The sequence below is a fragment of the Chlorocebus sabaeus genome, chromosome 2 (genome assembly GCF_047675955.1).
Source record: "Chlorocebus sabaeus isolate Y175 chromosome 2, mChlSab1.0.hap1, whole genome shotgun sequence".
NCBI classification, from domain to species: Eukaryota; Metazoa; Chordata; class Mammalia; order Primates; family Cercopithecidae; genus Chlorocebus; species Chlorocebus sabaeus.
Window position 1 is genome coordinate 76,761,301 of NC_132905.1, and position 25,254 is coordinate 76,786,554.

A 25,254-nucleotide genomic window follows, 5' to 3' on the forward strand; every position below is an offset into this window, starting at 1 on the left:
TGTATTTTTAAAGCAATTTATTTCTAACCATAAGTTTCTATTTAAGCATGTCAATCAAAGTTTCATCATTGCTTCACCATAAAGGCAGGCATGAATCACTCTTTCCCAACCCCTTCCATTCTTCTATATTCTGATTCTGGCTGAAGCAACCTGCTGATAGCCAACATGAACAGGTGATTTTTTCTTTGTTTTTTTTAAAAAAAAAAACTTTACAAAAGGTTTACAATTTAGCAATCATCAGCTTGCCTTCCGACAGCTACTCAGTCTTACCACTTCATCTGTTACTATTCTAAAACAATTTGGCTTTGTAGATGGAATTTCATTTTCTTAAAGAGATTAACCTACTAAATTTAGTTCAGTGAAATATGTTCTTCGCAAATTGACAGCTTTTAAGTTAAAAAGTGCATGGGAATCATATGTACAATGTATCATGAGTGGACGGTCAGATTATTATCCAACAAAATATCCTGGGGATTTAAGATTTTGTTTTCAGGAAAAAAAAACTTTAAGCAACACAGAAACATACTGTATAATAGTTTTATTTTTCTCATTTTACTATTTTTACATTTTATGCACAAATATTTTTTATCTGCGTAAAAATAGAAAATAACTGTTTTATGTAAAATTACAAAAAAAATTAAAACCACAAAGAAATACATAATTGTTATTATGACAGTATAAGTGTCGTTGTCGTTATTTAAAGAGTAAAAATGTATGCAAAAGTCCTCCTCCCATTTACAAAAGATTGAGAATTTTTTTTTTTCCTGGTAGCAAGTGAAATATTGAAGTATCAATATTTTTACACCCTTTAGATCTGAAGACATTAAGTTAGTCACAGGTTTGTTTTGCAATTATGAATTTTAAAACATTTTTGTGCTATTTCAAGGATACTAGTTCTTTCTTAAAGGCAGTAGCATAAAAGGAATATGGAAAACAGCAGACCTTGCAAAAATATTTGGTGGTACAATTCTTTTTGTATCATACTTGAGTATCACCATTAATCAGGGGAGAAAACACCTAAACAATTTTTCCTAATTAAATGACATAGACTGATACAAAAATAAATGTGATCAGTCAATTTATCTGAAGATCGACCATGCAAAACAATTCTGCCTAACTGGTTTTTCTGATGCCAACACAAATATTTAGACTTTAGGCTGGCGAGATATGTATGAAAGTTGGCTCAATAAAAACTTCACATGGAAAACAAGTTTTAAAACAAAAAGGAACATTTACTTAAATTCTTGTACTTCTAAGGTACAAATGATGACCAGTAATTTTATCTTTCTTCCTTTGAATATACTGTAAATTGTATGAAAAATTCATTTATAAAAAAGAATGAATAGCATGAATTTTATTTTCTTTCACAATATGTTATCTTTTAACAGAAGAGAAAAAACTACCTGGCTTTCTGATAACTGTAAGTAAAACAAATATTTTACATATAATTTAAGGCAAAGTAATGAGTTTCTTGAATCAACTGGAGAAATTAGTCATATTACTTTACCTATGTCACGCATAAATGATGGTAAGAAGAAAAAAAAAGCATCTGATCATGTATGAGAACTGTCTCTGTTCAAATTATGAGAAATAAGATGAAAATTGCTAAAAGGAGAAAATGAATAAAATATGATTTAAAAAAAACCATATGGGAATCGCATAGATGAGAAAAGAATTTTCATTCTAGGGATCTAAAACTAATGTTTCTAGCTTTAAAAACATATACACACATATGTAATTGAGACATGTCTGTCATCCTGGCTAACATTTTAATATATGTCTCCCCAAAAGCATTTTAAATATGAAAGCCAAGATTCTTAAGCTCTTGATGATATACCAGAATGGTATATTTTATTATTTTTTTAAAAACTACAAGCAACTTGTCAACTCCCTAGGCCGTAAGAGGATGGTGCAAAACCTTTCTAGCTATTTGCTATCTGACGCTACAGCTTCTGTATATTATTTCATATTGTTATTTTACTCAGACATTCTTAGTAATAATGGACATACAAATTTTACTCTGCTCAGATATCAGCTGCAGAAAGGACTTAATATAAATGAATTAAGAGAACATGTTGTAGTAAAATTATGCGTTAAGATTACCAGAGAAAGAGATCAAAGATCCCTCCTCTCTCTCCTCTCTTCCTTGTCCTTAAGATCCCTGCCTCTTATGATTCATTCTAAACCATTACCAGAATTGCTAACAATGCCATCTTGCCTGTATTAACATGCCTTTTTCTCCTAGTTAAAAGCATTAACTGAGCTCTTAAGAAGCTTTTTAAGGGGACAGATTTAAAGAAAACAATGAAGGAGAAGGTGCGTGCATAAATATTTGAGAATCAACCTTCTCAAATCTGTAAGAGCATTAATAGCTATCTGCCAGTCTCATATAATAATTTGTGCTTAATACCTTAAACAACAAAAACAGAAAAGAAAAATATTTCTAGCCATTTTTGTTTAGTGTTAGCTTATGTAAGGAATGTCATATATGCAGGAATTAATTTGAATCTTATGAGTAATTTTTCTTCTGTATATCTTTATGCCTTCATATATGTTTATAAAATGATCAACTGAATATATAGATATATGTATACACATATATAATATGGAAAAGGAAAAAAATAAGTGGAAAAGTATTATCTTAAAGAGAAGACTGCCTATAACAGAGGTCGAATTTTCTTTTTAAAACTATTTGCAAGTAATTTACTAATGCCTTGAAAGGTAAAGTACTGCTGACTAATTTAAAGTCTTCATTTTATCAGAAACACAGGAATATAAGCTGCTTTGCATAATAAACTGGCACTACAGGGTAACTTTAAAAAAAAGCCATAACAAACCAAACCAAACCTTTACTTTTGGGTTGAGGTATACCTTTTCAGTTTTTTAAATCTCTGACAGGAAAAACAGAGATCATTTTATAATTTTTGTAACAGCTGGTTTATTAGAATTAAATGCCTCTCTCAAAATAATTTAAATTCTTGGTCTGACATGAATAATCTATACAGAAAATCCTTACAATTGGCTTGAGTTAATAAGCCAGATTTAAACCTGGATCTCCTCCTTCAGCACTGCTCTTTTTGCCAGTCAACTTCTTACTGTCCTTTGCTTGCAAATATATAAATAACCTGATACTCTTAGTTTAGTAATTTATTAATATAAATTTATTTGATATGAACATTTTAAGCTCTGCTTGATTAGATGAAACAGGCACACATGCTTTAGCTGAGAAATTCCATTTTCTGGTTCTATGTAAAGCAACATCTAAAGCAGCAGAGAGGGGAAACAGTTATATTTTCAAAAATAGTTAAGCCAGACTGTTTCCTGGAGATACTTCATTTATTTTTCATTTTCAGATACTACTGGCTATTTTTGGTAGGGCTACACATTAATACTGACCAGTTTAGCTTTCCTGACTGTTAACGAACTATTCCACAATGAACCTGCCTTCACGCTGCAGACATTGTGGAGATCCTTTAACATACACATATTCTAAAATATATGCTCAAAGTAAAAAGATCCAAATTCACAAGAGTATGAAATATTTATAAAAAAATCATGCATCAGACTGTACAGTCTAGAAATAAAAGAAGATTCAAATTCGGTAATAAAGGTAAGAGCTATACTTGCTCTAAACATTTTAAGAAAGACTTTGGAGTCCCAGAATGTCCTGGAGCTCAATTATCCTTTTCCGTTTGCAGAGAAGCAGTGGCCAGAGCTACTGCTGTGACTGGCTGGGCAATTCCATGGAGCTGCATCTTTGCAAGTTTCTTCTGTTCACATTCTGTGACCAAACGGTTCAACTCTGCTGCACTGTATCCAATAAGAGTCTTCAAGTCACAGACAAACTTGTACACAAATCTCTTGCCTTGAACTTTACAAATCATGTCCCCATCATAATAATACCTTTAAAAAGAGAAAAAAAATTAGAGACTTCATAAAAAATAAATGAGACTTCTTAGAATAATTTACAGACTATTCCGTAAGCAGAAGCCTAGTAGAGTGCTGCATCCACCACAATAGCAGTTAATATTGAAGTTATATAGAATATTTAATGCTACTATCAAATGAAACACATCCAAACATCATTTACTACAATTTCAACGCTCAGTACTCCAAAACTCTATAAACTTTCAAAACGTATTTTCAACAATTAGGATAAAACATTGATTTAAAAGTAATTATTAAACAAAACAAAAAACCTTTAGAGCAGTAGAAGAGCCTAAGAACAAGAGCTTTGGAGTCAGAGCCGAGATTCAAAACCTAACATTTCTGAGACCACAGGAGTCATATTTTCTCAAAGCTTTTATTCCTCATTTATAAAGTGAGGTGAACAGTGCTTACAACCCTCATATCACTGTTGAGGATTAGAGGGATAATCTTTGTAAAGTGCTTAGTATACAATGACTGGCACACAGCCCTCTACAAAATATAAGCTATGTTAATAAAAATCGATAATATGAAAAGACTAATATATTCCACTTCTTTTCTGTCTTGTAAAGAATCCTATATGATGAAGTCATGTCTTCATCTTTATTTTTTCACTATGTAAATACTTTCCAAATTTCAGATAAATTATCCAAGCCCAATAGGGAGCTTTAAGTCTAAGGAAAAGGTCTAAACGAAATAGAGGATACAGAAAAACAAGAAAAGGGCATTGTAAAGAGAGAATATTTCTAAACGTACACAAGCAGAGTTCCAGGAGTCATTCTAGAAATCTGGTTTACTGCTGCATTCTATAGAGATGCAAACAGAGTTGGATTTATGTTTCCTTTGGAAAACAGACTTTATTTAAACAAACACTATGTACTGCTAATTCCAACAACAGGAAAAAGAGGCAAGTCAAGCTCTTTCCAGGACTGGCAGAATGCAAAGCTCTTATTTTAAAATTGCACTGCCCACTGACAAAGGGCTACTACAAAAGAAACAACTATTTGCAAAAGTACCACTGATATAAACTATCACATTTAGCAGGATAAAAGTCACTTGGCTTAATCAAGAGTCTATTAATGAAAGGACTGACCTATATACAGGAAACTCTCATCTTTCCCTAATTTCAGAATAGTTAAAGGAAAATAGTTATGTTTGATTTCCCAGTAAGAGATGTAACACATTGTGCAGTCTTGTAGTTTCCATTTATGTCAGTTACATTAGTATAGAATTTGGATCTCAGTTCACAAACCAACAATTCCTTGCCATCCAGTTAAAAATGCTGTAGGCGTTTCAATTGCTTTAAAAAATTTCTACATTAATATGTAAGACTATACGTGGGGAAAAAAGGAAAATGGAAAAGAGGTTTTATAATTCTAGGAGGAAAATATATTCTATGATTATGCCAGTTCTAGGAGTTGGCATTATATTTCTTGGTAAGAGGTGATAAAAAAAGAATATACACACACAAATTTGAATTTTACTGAATACTTCCTTTGATCTAGCACATGCATCACACAACTGTATACAGTAGCACTTATTCCACTTGTCCCCTCCCTAAAATGAAGAAAGTAGAAAGATACACAATACCTGTATTTCATGGATATGATTTCTTTTCTTCCCTTTTTTTGAACTTGTATTTTTTAAAAACTTTTTAATTGCAAATATATCACACAAAAGGACACAGAAGTGAACAGTTCAGTGATTTATTACAAAGTGAACATTCATTCCCCTGTTAAGTATCACTCAAGAAACAGAACACTGTCAGCATCCAGAATCCCCTTTATGTCCCCTCCCAATCATTCCCCAAATCCTGGCTCTAAGAGGTAAACACAAGCCTGGATCATGATAGTAATTTCACTGCTTTCTATTTTTATCTCCCAAACATGCAACCCTAAATACTGCAATTTAATTTTCCTGTTTTTTGAACTTTACTGAATAAATGTAATCATACAGAATTTGGTCTTTTGGGTCTGGATTCTGTCACTGAACATGATGTTTGTGAGGTTCACTAGTCTTCCTTTGTAGCAGGAGTTCAGTTTTCGAGAATGCAAGGTATTCTTGTATGAATATACCATAAATGATTTCTTCTCTACTGTTGATAGATATCTGGTTGTTTCTGGGGTTTGGATGTTACAAATAATCTGCTATGAACATGTGTATGGGCATACAAGTACACTTCTGTTTGATATATATCGAACATTTGCTTAGGGGAGCAACTGTTACAATCTGCATTCCTATCAAAAGGGTAGAAGCATTCCCATTGCTCCATATCCTCAACAGCACTTAGTTCTGGCAATCTTTTAAATTGCAGCCACTCTAGGGGGTGTGTTGTACCATTTAATTATGGTTTTCAATTGCATTACTCTGAATACTAATGAGGCTGTACACCTTTGCATATATTCATTGGCCATTTGGATAATCTCTAGCCTGAGGTGTCTATTCAAGTCTCTTGCCCATTAAAAAACTGATTCGTAAGAATTGGTTAGATATTCTACATATTTCTGTAAGACATGTGTGGCTCTCTTAATAAGGCTTTCAATGACCAAAAGTTCCTAATTTAAATATAGTCCAATTTATTGATCTTTCCCTTTATAATCAGTCCTTTTGATTCTGCTTAAATGTCTCCCTACCACCAGAAGTTATGAAAATATTTCTAGATCCTTTTCTGTTTCACTTTTTACAGGTAGCTACAAGCTAAATGGAATTGATTTTTGGTACGGCGTAAGGAAGAGGTCAACTTTTACTTGTCTCCCAAGACTGATAGTAAATTATTCCAGCACTGATGATTGAAAAGCAGATCGTTTCCTCATACGTTTTCTCCCCACTGCCATTTCTTTAAATCAAATGCTTACGTATTCCTGGTTCTATTTTGGCTCCCTATTCTACTGTATGGCCTATTTGTCTTGAGCAAACAGCCTAACTGTCTTATTACTATAACTTTAGAGTCAGTCTCAATATCCTGTGGGACAAGTCTTTTCACTTTGCTAATCTTCAGGTGTCCTGACTACTGACTACCATGGTACTTTATAGTCCCATGTAAATTTTACAATTATCTTTTCAAGTTCTATGAAAAAACTTAGTTTGATTTGAAAAATCAAAATTACCGCTGTAATTTTGAGGGGTCTTGTATGTATACAATCTGCATCAACTCTCAAAAATGGCAGCTTTAGTTCTGATTATACACAAAGAATCTTTAGACAGTCGGCAATGTGTTTGAGACTGAATGATAAATGATAAGCATATTGAAAACTAAACATTTTAGTTACTTATGAACTCTGAGAAACAACAGGTCATTCAGGAAAAGAGGAATAATAACGGTCAACTATGTAGTAATAGTTACATGGCCATAATACTCTAACAATGATACTCACTGAACCAAAATTTCTATATAATCATATTGGGATATTGAGATGAGGGGATGGAAAAGGGGAAGGGAGAGTGTGTGTGTGAGCTAAATAATAATCTTTCAGTGTGAAAATGGCCAAGTGAAACAAGAAGCAGTAAAAGCATGCTATTTAGAAAAACTCATAAATTGCAGAACTACTTTACTATATTCAATCCCCCCAAAAGTCAGACATAATTCTGTGAGATTCTTATATATCCTTCTTCTCAGATACTTAAATGTACCTGCTGAATTTCCATCACTGTAGTAGGCATAATTTCTGATAGTAATTTCTGTCGAAAAACCTTATACTACTTATGGAGTTTGTATCAATGTAAAGATTGGATATCCAGATTTAGGCAGATTGTATAGAAAATGGGTCAATATTTTGCATGTAATTGTAAAAACAGAGGACAGTTTCTGCTTACTCATTAAAAATTAACACTCAATTCACCTATGCAAAAAAAAATCTCAAAAATTAAACATTTTGACAGTATTATATGCTTTCAAATCAGATAAAAACAATCTTAGAGTAATTTTGTAAAAAAACCCGTACCTCAAAATTAAGATCTTTTTAAAAAGGTTTTTTAATTTGTAAAGAAAACATGAACAAATTTTTAATATCATTAGTAACAATGCTTACATCTAGAAGCAGCAGCTATTTTTCAGAAAGGCTTGGTAACAGAAAAAACAGTAATAAAGGCTTACCTTAATGCACGACTGAGTTTCTCATAGTTCATTGTAGGCTTATTTTTACGCTGTCCCCATTTTTGTGCAACCAGTTCAGGCTGATTTAGCTTAAATTCACCTTCATCACCAACCCAAGAAATACAGTCTCGAGCATCCTTATCAGTAAGAAGTTCTAGCAAAAACTGCCATAGTTGGATTTGGCCATTGTTTCCTAAATTGATAAGAGGAACAAAGCATTGGCTATAGTGTTATAGATTAGCCCAAGGCAAAGGCAACAAACTGGTTCTTTGGTTCAAATCTCAGCCATGGCAAAAACAATTTTTGTTTTTCTAGAAATGCTGTCTAAATACTACCAGAGCAATAGTCCAAATTCACATTTTTCATACAGTGAAATAAAACAAAATATACCTAATTAGATAGATATATTTTACAAATACAAGAAAATACAAAAATACCTGTTCTGTTCCCAGGTGAGCTTCTATCTTCTCCTGAAATCCTCGGTGCTCTTTGCACTTTGGCTGCCTTCGCACTACTATTTATAACTTTAATGGTAGTAGGTGTAGCAGATTGCACTGATGCTGGAATAATTTGCACAGCTGCAAAGACAAGGGGAAAAAAAAAATTAAAGACATTATCAGTTTAACTAATGCCCTATGAATTACCCCAAGAAAGTACTTCACTACAAAAAGCCTCAAGCCACAATTTCAAACAAAATAACAAAAAAGGTCAGATGGTACAGTATAATGCTTACATTACAGTTTGTGCATCTTAGTAAGAGCTAGTATTCGTGTTTGGAAATAACTTAGTGATGCATACACATTAGAGTATTTTAACATGTTTGTTTTTAAAACATTTGTTCATAAAAAGTTTGTCAAATATTCTAGAAAATGTGGATAAATGAGAATTCATACCACCACTTTGAGACTCTGGCAGTATCTGGAGTAAAGTTGAAAGGATTTTAGAAACCCTATGACATGAACATCTCACACATGTTCTTACAAATATTCACTCAATGATGTTCATAGCATTTAAAAAATACTATACAGCAGTGAAAATGAATGAAACAGCTACAAGTATCAACATGGGTAATTCTCAAATGATAAAGTTATAAAAGAATATGTACAATGTATTATTTTACAGAAAATGTTTAAACATGTGCAAAACAATGCTATACAGTGTTTATGGTTATATAGTTGGTAAAAATATAAAATATACAGACAGTAATAAACATAAAATTCAAGATAGTCAATTCTCTGGTAAGAGAGGAAAATGAAATCTACAACAGGTAAACTTGGTATATAAAATTTTATTTCTTATATGTACACAGGTGTTACACTTTCTTTGTGTATCTCAAATTCCTCATTAAAAATTTTACCTGGTTGGGATGATCTTGTGACGTGTGTGTTCGTATCTCAGGTAAAACATGGCTAAAAGCTTATGGTGTAAGGGGAAAAGAAAGATGTCTGCTGAAAAGGGGAAAAAAAAATGCCCCCAAAGAGATCAGCAGGCTTAAAAGGACTCTCAAACTAGACAGTAATGTTTTAATGAAAAATGTTTAAGAGATAGCAACTGTGGTGGTACCCAAACCCAAACATGCTAAGAGAAAATGCAATGTGAGGTAAAAGTTGGAAAATATGACATGAAAATGGAGGCTGATACTAAGAGAAACAAAAAGACTCTTCTAGACCAGCATGCACAGTACCCAATATGGATGAACCAAAGGTAAAGAATAAAGCTGAATGCAAAGTGAGAGAAAAGAAAGGGGAAAAGCCAAACAAAAGTAGTGAAGGCAGCGAAGGGTTTGGCCTGGTAGACTCTTAAAACCTTGGAAAATGCCACATGGGACTGATGATCAATTAGAATGTATACAAATGTATACTTTTGATTGCAACTCCCACCAAATGAAAACTATTTGTTTTCCTATTTTAACTTGCCTTTTTTCTTCATTTCAAACCCAGTGTAACTCCTCAAGTTTGTTTTGGACACTTGAATATTTTCTTTGCTGTATCCAAGCTATACTGATACTTTAATTGGATGCCACCCAATATCCAGTTATTATCAGGCATGAAAGTTCTGTCAGGTATGAATGTGATTAGAATTGTTCTTACAACTTGGTAATTAACAGTCAGTAAAGATGAAACAAATGATGTCCTAACAAATTTTAGTGAACTCAGATACAAAGCAAGCTGTTATGTTAATCCTATCATTTAAAAACACGACATGAGTGGATCTTTTGAAGTACTTGTGTTGAGCTCTCAATTCCACAGAACAAAAGCTATTTTGTGTGTGGGAAAAAATTTTTTTAAATAATTTTCCTTTTTACTATCTTGTAGTATCAAACATTTCTTCAATAAAAGGGCAAATATAGATACGAATACTCACGTTGATCAATTGTAACTATTTCATTCATCTGTTGTTCTTGACTTGCCAATACATCTGAAAAAAACACAATTTTTAAAAATTTAAAACCAAAAACCCCAATCCAATAAAACACAACTTAATAAACATTCTTTTAAAAAAGAACTCCACAATTAAAACCAAAACACTGAACTGAAACTTACTGGCATAAAAACCTTAAAAATATTTGATAGTCACTTTAAAAGGAAAAGATACCTTTAAGAGAAGTAACACAGGGAAAAGTTCCAATGTCTTTTAGTGTTCAGTAAAGTTCTGCAGAGAACTATGGTTTTCTAAATGTAAATATTTGTATCGAAATCTGTATAAAACCATGTTAAAATATGGAAATCTTCAAGATCATATCAAAGATAAAATATACACCAAAATGAAATTATTTAGACCTGGATCTCCACCAAAAAGGCCTCCTTCCCATTATCTGTTGTAACATCCACTTTTGACTAAAGCTGCTTAAGCTTTATAATGCTTCTACTTAAAGATAGCAAATTTTCAATACAATTGTAGCGGTCCTAAATGTCTCAATTAAACTAAATAATTTCACATCTAAAAATATAGCTCCCCAAATAAAAATATTACAAAAGGTCCTAAGATAAGCCTTTACAGAACCATTCGTTACTTATCTGTTGCTATTACCCACTTAAATGTTATTCTTTACCTCTCAAGGAACGGCACATCCCAGTCTCTTATTACTTCAGCCTACTTGGTGCCCATCATAAATTGCATGCCTCTCTCTTAAAATTGAAACTCTACCCTCCAGCAATCATTCTGGGTACTGAGGCCTGGGCTCCCAAGACGACTGGCTAAGGGTGCCTTGCCAGGATCCAGTTCCAGATGCACAGAGCTGGAAAAGGTTGGGGAAGTAAAAACAGGTCTGAATCCTATCAGATGGGAGCTTTGAGGGTCTGAAGACTGAGGACTTAAAACAATTACATGGGACTGGCTTCAGACAGATCTGGATTCAGTTCTCAGCTTTTACTGACTATATGACTTTGGTAAAATTACCAACCTCTTACAACATTAACTTCCTCATGTTTAAATTAGACACCTATACTTATCGCCTCGTGAGGTTATTGTGAGGATTAAAGAAACATGTTTTTAAGAAGCACAGTGCCAAAACAGTTACTTTTCAGTCAACTGACAACCTCACTGTTTTATCCAGACTCCTAGTTCTGAGCATTCTCCTCCAGAACTGTGGTCTCTCTTGAAAAAACAAAAAACAAAACAAAACAAAAAAACGTACCTTATATTTGTAGTAAATTTTCCTCAGAATTTTATAAAAGTTCCTCAAAGAGGAACCGTTTCATTTGAAGACTAAAGGAACTTAGCCTCAAAAGAGGCAAACGAAAGCGTCACCATCCCACAGCACCAGCGTAATCAACTTGTAAAATCACCTTCTACGTCCTAATTCTCAGATTGGAGTTTGCTTTGTTTCCTGGAAGCTCTCAAGATAGAAGGCAGACCACAGGGGGAAAAAAAAAGCTTTTGAAAGACTGGTCCAAGACCAATCTCTTCAGAGCACAAGCACCCTGAATATCATATTTCTCCCCTGAAACTCCCAAATCCTTGATAGGCACAAAAGGAAGCAGTCTTGAGAGGCAAAGCCCTGGGGGATACGGAGCCATTTTATGAAGAAACATTAGACACTACAGAAATAAAACAATTATTTTTTCTAAAGAAAACCCTTAGCAAACTGAGAACTTCCTTTGCCTTTGGTGACAGAAGACAGAGATTCACACCGAGAAGGACATCATGGAACTGGTAATACTGGAACATTTCCTAATTATCTCCCATGTATAGTAGGACTTGGATGAAGTTTCAGCAGAGGGAGGACTGCAGGCAGGTGGCCGCTCAGGTGAATAATCTAATACAAATATCTGAAGAAGGAGCTCTACCTCTTCAGTACTGCCACTTCTTGAGAGATCACTGAGGATGGATAATAGAGGCTGGGTTCTGTCCCAGAATCAGTGCCTTTCACAGAGAGGCTGCAGACTTCTCTCTACAGGAGGGACCAGATCACTGCATTGCGCTCAAAAAACCCTGTTCTGAGAAGTGAGACTTGTGAATTCTAGAAAGTCTGTTAGAAATACCCTTACACATCATCCTGCCCATCTCTCAACTCTGAACTGAGCACTACATTTCCAAGCCAGACAGGAATTCCCTGCCCAGGCTGAGTGAAGAACCATGGCTGGATCACCAAGAAATTCTGTGAGATACTTATCTAGGCTGTGGGACTCTGTCGCTTTAAAAGACAAAGCAACGGTTCCAGAGCAGTTTTTCTGAGGAAGACTCATTCAACTGCATGGAAATGGAAAGATATACAAGACACCTTTGACTTCTGTTCTAGGAAAAACCTGTGAATGAACTTTAAAGTTTGAGATGCAATAAGAGAAGCAGAAAGAGACAGCCACAACGAAGAGCTGACCTGGGAGAGACTGGAAAAAACGTGGATTTGGAAAAAATGAAACTATCATCTATGCACTATCCTTGTTGTGTTCTTGAGATATCTTACAAGGAAGTGTTTCAATAAACACGACTCGCATGTTTCACAATTCAGAATTTACCTTATTCATTTCAAAACCTCTACAGGGAAGAAAATCTGTGAAACCAAGGACAAAGCTTCAACCAAGCCATTCGACTTATTTATCTAGTAAGAACAGACACTGGAAATAAATGCTGCAAATACAATGAATGTACTAAGTCTTTTAGTATCATAGATACTTAAAAAAAAATCCAAGCGAATCCTTACAAGAATAAAATTATAAACAATGAGGAAATGCCTCTCTCCAGAGCTCACTTCTTATTCACCAGCAGAGAAAGCACTTTCAACTCCTGACCTCAAGGGATCCACCCGCCCCAGACTCCCAAAGTGCTGGAGTGACAGGAGTGAGCCACTGCACCCGGCCAGAGAAAGCACCTTGAGTGAAAACTGCAAGCATTGAATTAAGGTGGAAAATGCCTCCACCAGAGCTCTCCGTTATTGGGTATGTAATAGAACAAAATGCTATCAGTAACATTTTCATCCATAACTGATACAGAAGCAAAGTCAGAGTTTGTTGTATTCATGTGTTCTGAAAAATATGTGGGTCCGGCTAGCATTTCTGATATGCAAAACTGTCAAGGAATGGGTTGCTTGATTCAGTGTCTTAACAGTCACTGAAATATAAGATGGATTAATATTCAAGCAAAAATAATTTATATTTGTGCCTTGTTTTCTTGGACAGCCAAGTAGTTTCCAAATTTCTCTCTCTGTTTTTTTTCCAATTGAGACTCTTGCACTGTCACCCATGCTGGAGCGTAGTGGCGTGCTCTCAGCTCACTGCAACCTCCGCCTTTCAGGTTCAGGCTATCCTCTCGCCTCAACCTCCCAAGTAGGTGGGACTATAGGCACACAGCAACTTGCCCAGCTATTTTTTTGTAATTTTAGTGGAGACGGGGTTTCACCATGTTGGCCAGGCTGGTATCGAACTTCTAACCTCAAGTGATCTGCCTGTCTCATTCTTCCAAAGTGCTGGTCCAATTTATTTATATGGTCACTGAATCATATTAATGTCTGAAGCCTTGTAAGTTGTAAGTGGAAAAACTTATAACGGTATCTTCCAATTCAAAAAGGTGGTTGCATACACTTCCTTCCCTCTTAAGACCCTATTCAGTTAATTGTAAAGACTTGAACAAAGATTTAATCTCATCAATAATGAAGAGAATGGGAAGTAAGCCACCTGCAAACAAATGATCTCTTCAGTTTCTAGATGAGCAGTAAATGTAAGAGCTGATCAAACAGAAGGCAACAAATAGAATATATGAAGAGGGCTAAGTGTAGGGCACAGCACCTGATTTAAGAACTTGGATTCTAATGTTAGCCTGGGCTTGTATCCTGGCTCTGCCACTTCCAAGCTGTGACTTTGTGGGGCTCTCAAAGCCTCACTTTCCTATCTAAAAAATAAGCAAAGTAATGATTTGTGGTATTACTATAGGAATTAAATGAGATAACATATAGAGCTTTCAGCATAGCATTATACAGTAAATAAATGTTAATTATTACTTATTACTTATTATCAATAAACAATTAAGATGAAAACAAAGTTATAAGGAAATAAAATTCAGATAAATTACAATGTAAAGAAATAACTGTAATTTCATACATTTTCGGAGAAGCTCCAGATGACTCCAGAGAATTTCTCCCCGAGGAACCCGCTGAAAAAAATCTTCTTGGTTGAGACTACATAATTCTCTCCCCGAAATGTTGAGTGTGGTGAGGTCTATATCGGTCATGCTGAATTCCTTCATTACCCAAACCACCCAATGCAGGACTTGGTCTGTGGACCACTGTATGGGATCTAGAAAGAAAAATATTAACTTTAGCCTAGTTCCATTTTAGATACTGTGTAAATTCGCAGTTAACTTGTTAATACACACACATACACACAGATGTTTTCTTTCCCTAAGTATGTGAGGTAAACTTATTAGATGAGGCAAAAAACAAAAACAAAAATTTATGCTGTAATTTTCTCCTCAGCTCCTTTTCAATTTCGTAATCTAAATTTCTGATGGAGTCACTTGGTTCAACCTCAGTTGGAACTGTATCAAGAAACAAAATGCAAAACTGCTCTCCAGTGGGTCAAATGAAAGAATAAAATATGAGATTATTCTGTAGAGAATAAAGTAAATTATCCAAGTTTAAAAAAATTTGCAATTGCATTGAAAAAAAATCAAAAGGGGATTCTTTATTCTCCAAAATATGAACCATATCCTTTTTCCTCCCTTTTCCTTCCTGTAAAAAGCTGGCTGCTCCTGCATTTACCCTTATGATGCATTTCCAATAAACAAACAAACATGGTAATTGCCTGTTTTACTCAGCTGTCCCCTCACAACACACTAATAAACACAATAAATGTGTCCTGTAAACCATTATATCTTTAGAACCTAACAGTGCCTTGCTCATACACTTGTTTAATCTTAAAGAGTATATCCAAATAATTTCCTTTTCCCTCTGATTTTTTACTAATTCATAAATAAAAAAATATGGCCAATATCTATAACTATTACATTGCTGTTATCACCTGCACCTAACAGAACATTCTATCTGTGTAAGTTTAATACATATTAGCTAAATTAGTTTTGGTTCTGGTACTCCCGCTTCAAGAAGATGATTTATTCAAATAATATTGCTTATATACCCAATAAATAAATGCTATTCAATAAGAAAAGTAGGAAAAAAAATAACATTTAGGTACCAAGGGCAAATTATAGTGAAAATAAATCAAACATAAGAATTTTATAAAAGTTATTCAAAGAGGCAAAGTGCTATTGAAACTGAAACTATTCCACTTGAGACTAAAGGAACAGAGGTGCCCTAGCTTCAAAGAATACAGGATTAATAGCCATAGAATATATATTTTTAAATTTTTCCACAAAGAAGTTAAGGGAGGATTCTAGGAAGATGATGGCAAAGTTTTTTAATTTTTCTGAATGTACATGTAAACATAAAAAAAGTGACTGGAGGACAAAACCAAAAACCCACAAACATTTACATAAAACCAGGTGACAAGATATTTTCATGGACTTCAAGATACAAGAGAGTAAAGACAAAGCAGTAACAGTTAGAATACCTCCATGGCCTTAGCTTGTGTGCAGGAGAAAGCAAAGGGAAGCAAGAGAAATGTGACCCACTCTGATCTCAGGAAAGCCCGAGCACAGCCAAGAAGCATGCATTGAAAATACAACAGGACAAGCTGAAAGCAACGCTAAAAAGCAGTTTTGCCCAATCCAATAGCCGCAGTCTGTTAAGATTTAAAGTGCTGAAGCAATGTAGCACCTGGGTGTTTTTCAAACTGAGCCAAGAATCACTTCCAGGAGAATGGCCCACAATAAGGAGAAACTGGCAGAATGGAATTAGAAGTGAGCGGCAGAGGGACGCCAAGGAAAAGGAAAGAGAAGGAGAAGGCCCAGGTAAAAGTCGACAAGAACCGAAAAAGAAAGTTGCCTTATCTGTGAATACTATCCTAACGGAAAACAACAGAAGCAGAGTTAAATTAGAAAAGCTATCCTGAATCACACCTCTTTTAAAAGACAATGAAAGATAATTTTACATAAAAATTTAAGAATAAAAAAAAACTCAGGGAAAAATATAATTTGTCTGGTTTGTTTTCTCAAGTATCAGGACTTCTAGTTTAACATAACTAATTGGCCACCCATGTTCTGCCTCTTTTCTCTCAGACTCTAGTGAAACAACAGTAAAGGAATTTTTTAAGGATGTAAAATCTAGGAACATGAGTACAAAGCGACAGGCATGGATGAGAGATTTAATCTAATGTTTTGAAGACAATAAACAGAGTGGTAATCGATTTGGCAGAGGGGGGGAAACTATGACCTAAAATGTTTGCCAAGGAGGATACCAGTAAGAAGTGAGAGAATTCCTGCTCGCAGAACCTTGTTCACCGGTTCAAGTCATGGTGGTTCTGAGTAGCAACAGAGGCTTAAAGCTGAAAATGAGGAGACTGATTTAAAGTAGATGGTGTGGTTAGAACCTTCAGGGTCTTTCATTTGGGGTGCCAGTTAAATGGGTGTACCCCACACATGTGGTCACCGGGAAAACATTTATTAATATATATGGGGAGAGACATGAAATGAACAGACACCGAGAGAACAATTCTCAGTAATAAAACCCTATAAACTGAAGAGTGAGACCGTCTCTACGTCTTCTCTGCTCCACGTCCTTTTCCAGGTCCAGAACGCAGTATTCACATACACACCGATCCCAAATGCTCACCCCTATCTTCTGCTGACAGGTATCTGCATAAAGATCTAGAAATACTGATACATTTGAAAAGAATTCCTTTGCCTTTTTTTTTGAGACCGTCTTGCTTTGCCACGCAGGCTGGCGTACAGTGGTGCCGTCACAGCTCTCTATAGCCTCAGGCTCCAGCGCTCAAGCAATTCTCCCAACTGAGCCTCCCAGGATATTGGTGTATGCCACTATGCCCAGCTCTTTTTTTTTTTTTTTTTTTTTTTGTGGAGACAGTCTAGCTACATAGCCCAGGCTGGTCTCAAACTCTTGGCCTCAAGAAACCCTCCTACCTCAGCCTCTCAACGTGCTGGGATTACAGGCATGAGCCACCACACCTGGCCTGAAATTCTTTTAATGAAAGAGTCAATGCCTCATTTTATCAGCGTATAGTTATCAAATCCTTCAGAACTTCACATTAACTAGCTTTAAAGTTATTTATTCTTATTTTTTTTTGAGACGGAGTCTCACTGTGTTGCCCAGGCTAGAGTGCAGTGGTGCAATTTCAGCTCACTGCAACCTCCGCCTCCCAGGTTCAAGGGATTCTCATGCCTCAGCCTCCCAAGTAGCTGGGATTACAGGCATGCGCCACCACACCCAGCTAATTTTTATATTTTTAGTAGAAACAGGGTTTCACCATGTTGGCCAGGCTGGTCTCAAACTCCTGGCCTCAAGTGACCCATCTGCCTCAGCCTTCCAAAGTGCTGGGATTACAGGCATGAGCCACCGCAGCCGGCCTAAAGTGATTAATTCTTAAATGTGAAAAGATGGGCAAAAATAATTAGATATTTGAGAGAGGTTAAAAACAACACAAAAACCACAAGAAAAGCAGAATCCACAAGAAACAAATACTGCAGTAAAGCTTTTTAAAAGTTAAAACTATAATCAATATACTCAAAGAAGTAGGAGAAAACATGATATTGGCAATATAAGATCAGAACGCTATAGAAAGGAACAAACAAAAACGAAGAGCCGTTGTAAATTAAACATCAGATAGGTTGTATTATAAAGACAAGAAAATCTGGCAGAAAGTAGTATAGATAGGAAAGATGAAAAATAAACACGAAAAAAGATGGAACAGATCAACTCAAGAGATTCAACAGGAGTTCCAGAAAAAAGAACACAGAGGTATTTATCAAAAGAAAGCAGTAAGAACATCCAGAACTAAAGGCTACAATTATCAAGATCAGGGATGTCCAACAGAAATATAATGCAGACCATTATGTAATTTTAAATTTTCTAATAGTTACATTTAAAAAGTTGGTAAAATACATCTTAATAATGAATTTATTTTAACTTAATGTTCCAAATGTTATTTCAACTGGTAATCAATATAAAAAATTAAAAAATATTTTTACATTCTTTCTTTTAATGGATATTTCACATTTACAACACATCTTAGTTTTGACCAGGGACACTTCAAGTGCTCACACGTGACGAGTGGCTACAGTCCTGGGCAGTAGAGGGACAGACTGAAATTCTACACTAGCGTCTGGTTCCGTAGCTCTCTTTCAGTTCCATGGGTAAGCTCTATCATTTACTGCGTATCTTTTAAGGTTTGGTTTAAAGAAAGAAAAAAATGTCTTAGGGAAAACAGCAGTTCTATAACACAGCCTTTCTGTCATCAGCACTGCTCCCCAGGTACAACCTTGTCTCTAAAAACACAAAATAAAAAAAGGACAAAAAACCCGACAATACTGTTTCATTTACAAATACACTGAGGTCCCCACCAACTCTTGGATGATCAATCGTATTTATTTGTTACCCCAGCATTCTTCCTCATCCGCCCCCACTTCTAAGATGTCTATTTCTTATAATTCTGTTTTGTCTTGCCAACTCTAGTTACTTTCGTCTAAATTTAAGAATGATCCTCTGATCATCACATTTAAGAGATATCAGTGAGCATTCTTTGACTTTCTCGGCAGCATCTGAGAGTCTTGACCATCCAAACTCTCCCCTCAATTTCAGTGACACTATACATATAAGTTATTTCTTGTATCCCTTTTCTCCAACCCTAAATGTTTATAGGATCTAGGGTATATGCTTTAGTTGTGTGTTCTTTTCCATTCCTTGCTCTCCATCAGGGACTACCATAGACTTTTATAGCTTCATATACAAATTCAATGTGAATGAATCTCATATAACATCTTTGTCTCCAGCCCAAATCTTATATAACTGAAACCATTTTCTGGCTACCTCCAGCCGAATATAAACTTTCACCTCAAAATCAAGTGCTATCCACCTTCTCTTGAAAAAAGCATTTCCTATACCAGACTTCTCTACTTCCCCAACTGGGCTATTGGAGGCATGCTCTTTCTAGTGCACCATCTTAATTAAGCCTAGCATTTAACATGGTGCCTGGCATATGGTAGTGTTCACTAAACATGTAATGATGATGGAACCAATTTTTATCAAGATTATTACCGTTTCAGTCACCAAGATGAAGCTTGAGAAGTTAGATCAATACTTGTATCTTCCCTCTCTACTCTCATAAAATCTGTCAATCTGCTCAGTCCTATCACTGTTTTCATCTACTTTTTCCTTTCTACTCCCAAAGAAATCACCTATCATCTAGCCACAATTATAATAATATGCTCCTGTTTTCCCTTCACTCAGTCTCTACCTGTTCCAACTTATGCCATATACCACCACCATATTCATTTTTCAATTATTTTCATCAATCAAAACAGTTCTGTAATGCTAGAGTAACTCCTTAACCACTCAATTTTCTCACTACTCACGCATACCCCGAGGTCTAAGCTTTGCACATAACACTTCCTGTCTTTAAATGTCTTTCTCTGCCCAATAGTATCTTATTTATAATAAACTCTTTTCAACTTTCCCTCAGGGCAACTATGATCCCTTTAAGATTCCAATAGCATGCTTCTTCTATAAGAGTTACTAACAGTTTAAAAACATGTTACCTTTTACAGCAATTATCTCTTTTCATCTATCTTCTCTCTCTTCAACTACACTCTCAACACCCTAAGAGCAGAAATTTTTTAGACTTCTTTGTACTTCCGGCACGCGGGACTGAATTTGTCCACCATATGAGCTTAAATGTGCGTTACAATTAAAAAAGAGAGAGATAAGAAAATCAATATTCATTCTAATAACTCTACATGAAAAATAGATGATAACTTACCCTAGTGTCTTCTATGTCAACCTTAATTCCTACTGTTCTACCCAACATAGAATTATGTATTTCATTACCATAGGGTATCCCAAGGCGTTCTTGTTCTTTCCTATAGCCTTCCAGTGCAGCAGCCCATCTTGTCACTTGTTCTGAAGTTTCATCTGAAATGGTTGTGATGTGTTTTGTGCCATCAAGAGTTATCACTTGAGCTTCTTCAACAAGATGTGCTTCTGATTCAGCATGGTGGGCATCTGGATCAATAACCACCTCAACAGTGTCCGCAGGTTTAACAATTTCAAGGATGTTTAACTTTGGTTCAATTCCTTAACAGTGGATAAAAAAAATTATGAATCTAAATGAAAACACAGAAGTCACCAAAACATAATTTAGTTTATATGTTCCCAAATGGTAGAGAAAAACTGCATCGAATAAAGCAAATGTAGTAAAAGTCAACATTTGGGGAATCTGGGTGAAGAATATTCAAGAATTATTTTACTAGTCTTGCAACTTTTCTACAAGTTTAAAATAATTTTAGAAAATATAAGACACACACAAACCCTACCTATAAACATCATTAGAAAAAAAGTACCCATTCATACCACAATAAAATAAAAATAAAAATTACCAATATGAAACAAAATAAAAATTAGACTATGCAGAGTATAAACAAGCAGCTACCTATCCTTGGAATTTTAAAAAATCCTTCTAAACAAATTAAAATTATTATTTACTAACTCAGTTTTTCTTTTTAAAGGACAAAGTAGATGTGTTAAAAACGATGCCAAATTTGCTAAATTAAATTTGCCATCAAATTCTAATTTTCATTTTAAATTAGATGAAGAAAAACCCAAATCCTGAATATTTTAAGCTCCTAGTATAAAAGTGTTAAGAATTGTAATTCCTATGGAAAAGACAAAGATAAATAATTTATTAATACAAAGGCTCCTCAACTATCCAGAATCAAAACATTGAAACCTGTTTCAGAAATTATAATTAAGAAATTATGCCATAAAAGCAGTTATTTCAGTATGTGTGCAGTACTCTCTCTAAGACATACTATTATTTATTCAAAATGGAATTAGCCCTTTATGAAATAAACTTAGACTAAAATGACAGCTCTAAGACACTATCTTATATAACTGCTTCTGTTCCTTACTGAATCTATTATAATCTATATCAAAATTCAATCAAAGTACAGTTTAAAGAAAAAGTACAACTCAACTTTGATCTTCTGTGAAAACCGGTATTGCAAGAAACTACTACTATCATTCTCAGGTGGTATAAAGAGAATCACTTCTCAAATATACATGATAAAAATAATCAGAATCAAAAGTATTTTCTCTTAAAATCTATTTCTTAATCCTTCATCTAAATTTCACACGTTTATGGCTTTAAGTAAACTCTTCTTAAACACATTTGCATCAATAAGTCACTAGGCTTTTAAAGATAAAAACTACTAATTTATTTCCTGTTCCCAATAATCAGTCCTGAGGGAATTAAGGATCAGAAGTACATAACTACCATTTTCAGAGTCTGAAGAAAAACATGGTTTGTGAAACGTAATTGTGAACAATATATGTTCAGAGATGACATTATTCTAAATTTTAAAAAAAGCTAAAATTCAACCTACCAAAAATAGTTTCCCAATTTTCTTTTCTAACTTGGGTATTTATACAAGTTTACTAAAATACTGTAATGAATAAGGCTGACTGGATGATTCTATGTCTATTACAAATTCTTCTCTCTATGCTAAACTGTACAGACTGGATTTCTATGCAGCTAGGGTTCCAGGTGTGATTTAGGCTTTAGAATCACTGGTATAAGCTTTCTATTTGGAAATGAGCTAAGAGGGGGCAAGCAGGCAGATCAGGGGTCCCCAAAACCCAGGCCACAGACCACACAACAGGAGGTGACTGGCAGGCAAGTGGATGAAGCTTCATCTGTATTTACAGCTGCTCCCTATCGCTCACATTACCGCTTGAGTTCTACTTCTTGTCAGATCACTGGCAGCATTAGATTCTCACAGGAGCGCAAACCCTATTGTGAGCTGCACATGTGAAGTATCTAGGTTGCATGCTCCTTATGAGAATTTAATGCCTGATACTCTTGTCACTGTCTCCCATCACCTCCAGATGAAACTGTCTAGTTGCAGGGAAACAAGCTCAAGGCTCCCACTGATTCTACATTATGGTGAGTTGTATAATTGTATCATTATACACTATAATGTAGTAATAATAGATACAAAGCACACGATAAATGTAATGTGCTTGAATTCCCCTGCCCCAATCCATGGAAAAATTGTCTTCTGTGAAACTGGTCCCTGGTGCCAAAAAAGGTTGGGGACCATTGAGGCCTATGCCATCTATTTTTTTTATTGATTGACTGACTGACTGAGACAGAGTTTTGCTCTTGTTGCCCAGGAGGGAGTGTAGTGACACAATCTCTGCTCACTGCAACCTCCACTTCCTGGGTTCAAGTGATTTTCCTGTCTTAGCCTCCCAAGTAGCTGGGATTACAGGCATGTGCCACCATGCCCATCTTATTTTGTTTTTTTGGTAGAGATGGGGTTTCACCATGTTGGCCAGGCTGTTCTCAAACTCCTGACCTCAAATGATCCACCCACCTTGTCCTCCCAAAGTGGTAGGATTACAGGCGTGCACCCCCGCAGCCAGCACACATCCTGTTTTTTTGACTAGTGTAGATCACTGTAAAGGCAACATGGTTTAAGTGACAGCCACCATGGCAGCTTCCAGGTGTTGTATTTTCCAGATCATGGCAAGGCAGCAGCTTCCTTAGCAGTCCAGCTCTGCAGTGTGGCTGAGGTACTCTTAGGAAGTCAGCTGGAACCTGCTGACTTCCAACACTCTCTGTGATTCTGCTATTTACTACCATATAAGATATCCTTTTATGATTAAACTAGGTAGAATAGGTTACACTATCTGTTTCACCCTGTCAAATACAACTATGAAACCCAAAGCAGGAATATTTGGCTGTTATATCAAGTAATTTAGACAACCATCTAAAACACTTAAGACTTATAAATTATATCAGAAAAACATGAGCTAAAATTTTAAATAACTATCATGAAAAGTAACTTACCTTGGTAAGAAATTACCTGTACACTAAGCTGTACAGTTCCATCTGTTTTTACTCCTTGGTCAAATAAACTTCGTTCTGGATCCAGCTAACCATGGATGATAAAATGAGTAAGATTATTTTAGTGCAATCATTAGATTAAGTCCCTTGTCTTTGGTTTAGAATAAATGGATGTATCAAAAAGAACTTAATTGCTGAACACACTAATTAAATTATAAGAACACATTATCTAGCTTGTCATATTTAATTCTCTGCCAAAATTTAAAATATTTTCACTACTGAGGAAGTAATTCAGGACCGCATACCACCAAATTTGTCATGTCAGTTTTTTCTATCTCTGGAGTCTAGTTTGGGATTTAAAATAATTCCAAAAGTCAATTATTCATTCTGAAATGTATTTAAAGTACGCCATACCTGTCATGAATAAGAGTGTTTAATTAGTGGTGATAATTTATCTAAATATATTAACATATTCTTGCCATATCTGCCTTGTAACCAGTGCTACATATTGAAGGGTTTACTCTAAATCTCTCATCATAAAGTTAATAAAATTAAAGCACTTATGACCTTACTACCTAACCTAGCTATATCTTGAATCCTAATTCTATATCATTTCAGTATTAGTGTTTTTTCCTTCATATATCCTTATAATGAATGCATTTCACATGATGGTAAATTGATGTTAATTCTGACTTCCAGACACTTTCTGTAATCAGCTTATAGACAGGCTTCCGTTATAATCATCTTGCATAATTTATAACTGTGTCTGCAAGTCATATAGCTGCAGGTCCTACTCTCAATCCCAATAATTAACCTGATGGTGTCGTCATGGCACAAACACATGACAAATGACTACGAATCTAACTTGAACAGGGGATAAGACAAACTGTGTAGGGCTGGGCGTGGTGGCTCACACTTGTAATCCCAGCACTTTGGGAGTCCAAGGCAGGTGGATCACCTGAGGTCTGAAGTTCAAGACCAGCCTGGGCAACATGGTAAAACCCTGTCTATACACAAATACAAAAATTAGCCAGGAGTGGTGGCGCACGCCTGTAATCCCAGCTACTTGGGAGGCTGAAGCATGAGAATCGCTTGGACCCGGGAGGTGGAAGTTGCAGTGAGTGCCACTGCACTCTGCCTGGGTGATAGAGTGACACTCCATCTCAAAAAAAAAAAAAAAAAAAGACTGTGTAATCTTGTAGACAGATAGATTAAATATGACAGTTTCATCCATTAATATACATTTCATTAAAAATTGTCTTAAGGTCAAGTTTTTTCTCCTTGTCTGGTGGACGCTGGTATTATCCACTAGAAGCTATGGCAAATGTAACTCTAAAAGTATAAGTGCTCAGGTACTGAACATATTAGCAAGTTCACTAAAAGCCAGAACAAGGACAAAACTCAAGCCTGGTATTTGATCTTATGTTAACATTCTTCAAAAAAGTGCAACTTAGCCGTTGTTCCCTCAGCTTTCAAGTCAGCCCACATCTGAAAATATAAGAGCATTACCATAAGCAGCAAGACTTCTGATTCAAATGTATGTTTGCATTGACATGAAGAACAGAAGTGGTGGTCCTCATATCCTTTTTAAGGAGGAAAGGGGGACAAGGAGTAACACAAAATGCCCATAGATCCAAAGCTAGCCCTGAATTCTATGACAATATGAATTATAAATATTACCATTTATCCAACTAATATTTACTGAGAATCTGGAAGAGGTTGGGTAATCTGCAGGCCATACTTTCACTTTGGATAGGTCAAGTATTAAAAAGAAAGCAATAAATGTTACAGCTGAAAGACAACTAAGAGATTAAGTCCAGATTC

At 35.2% G+C, this 25,254-nt stretch overlaps 1 protein-coding gene and 1 pseudogene across 5 annotated transcripts in view; one reads left to right on the forward strand and one right to left on the reverse strand.

Annotated features, from left to right (window-relative positions):
• Positions 1 to 523: 523 nt before the first annotated feature.
• The window catches only part of GABPA (GA binding protein transcription factor subunit alpha), a 37,284-nt gene continuing 12,553 nt past the window's right edge, over positions 524 to 25,254 (reverse strand). For all 5 annotated transcript variants that reach the window (XM_007966187.3, XM_007966176.3, XM_073010133.1 and 2 more), the window contains 7 exons: positions 23,434 to 23,518; positions 20,412 to 20,657; positions 14,557 to 14,751; positions 10,385 to 10,438; positions 8,458 to 8,598; positions 8,021 to 8,213; positions 524 to 3,903 (listed from right to left, as the gene is read on the reverse strand). In XM_007966187.3, the coding sequence (XP_007964378.1) occupies positions 3,675 to 3,903; positions 8,021 to 8,213; positions 8,458 to 8,598; positions 10,385 to 10,438; positions 14,557 to 14,751; positions 20,412 to 20,657; positions 23,434 to 23,518 (1,143 nt within the window). In that variant the 3' untranslated portion in view covers positions 524 to 3,674. The remainder of the gene's footprint in view (positions 3,904 to 8,020; positions 8,214 to 8,457; positions 8,599 to 10,384; positions 10,439 to 14,556; positions 14,752 to 20,411; positions 20,658 to 23,433; positions 23,519 to 25,254) is intronic.
• On the forward strand, positions 9,426 to 9,815 carry LOC140709858 (protein LLP homolog pseudogene; annotated as a pseudogene).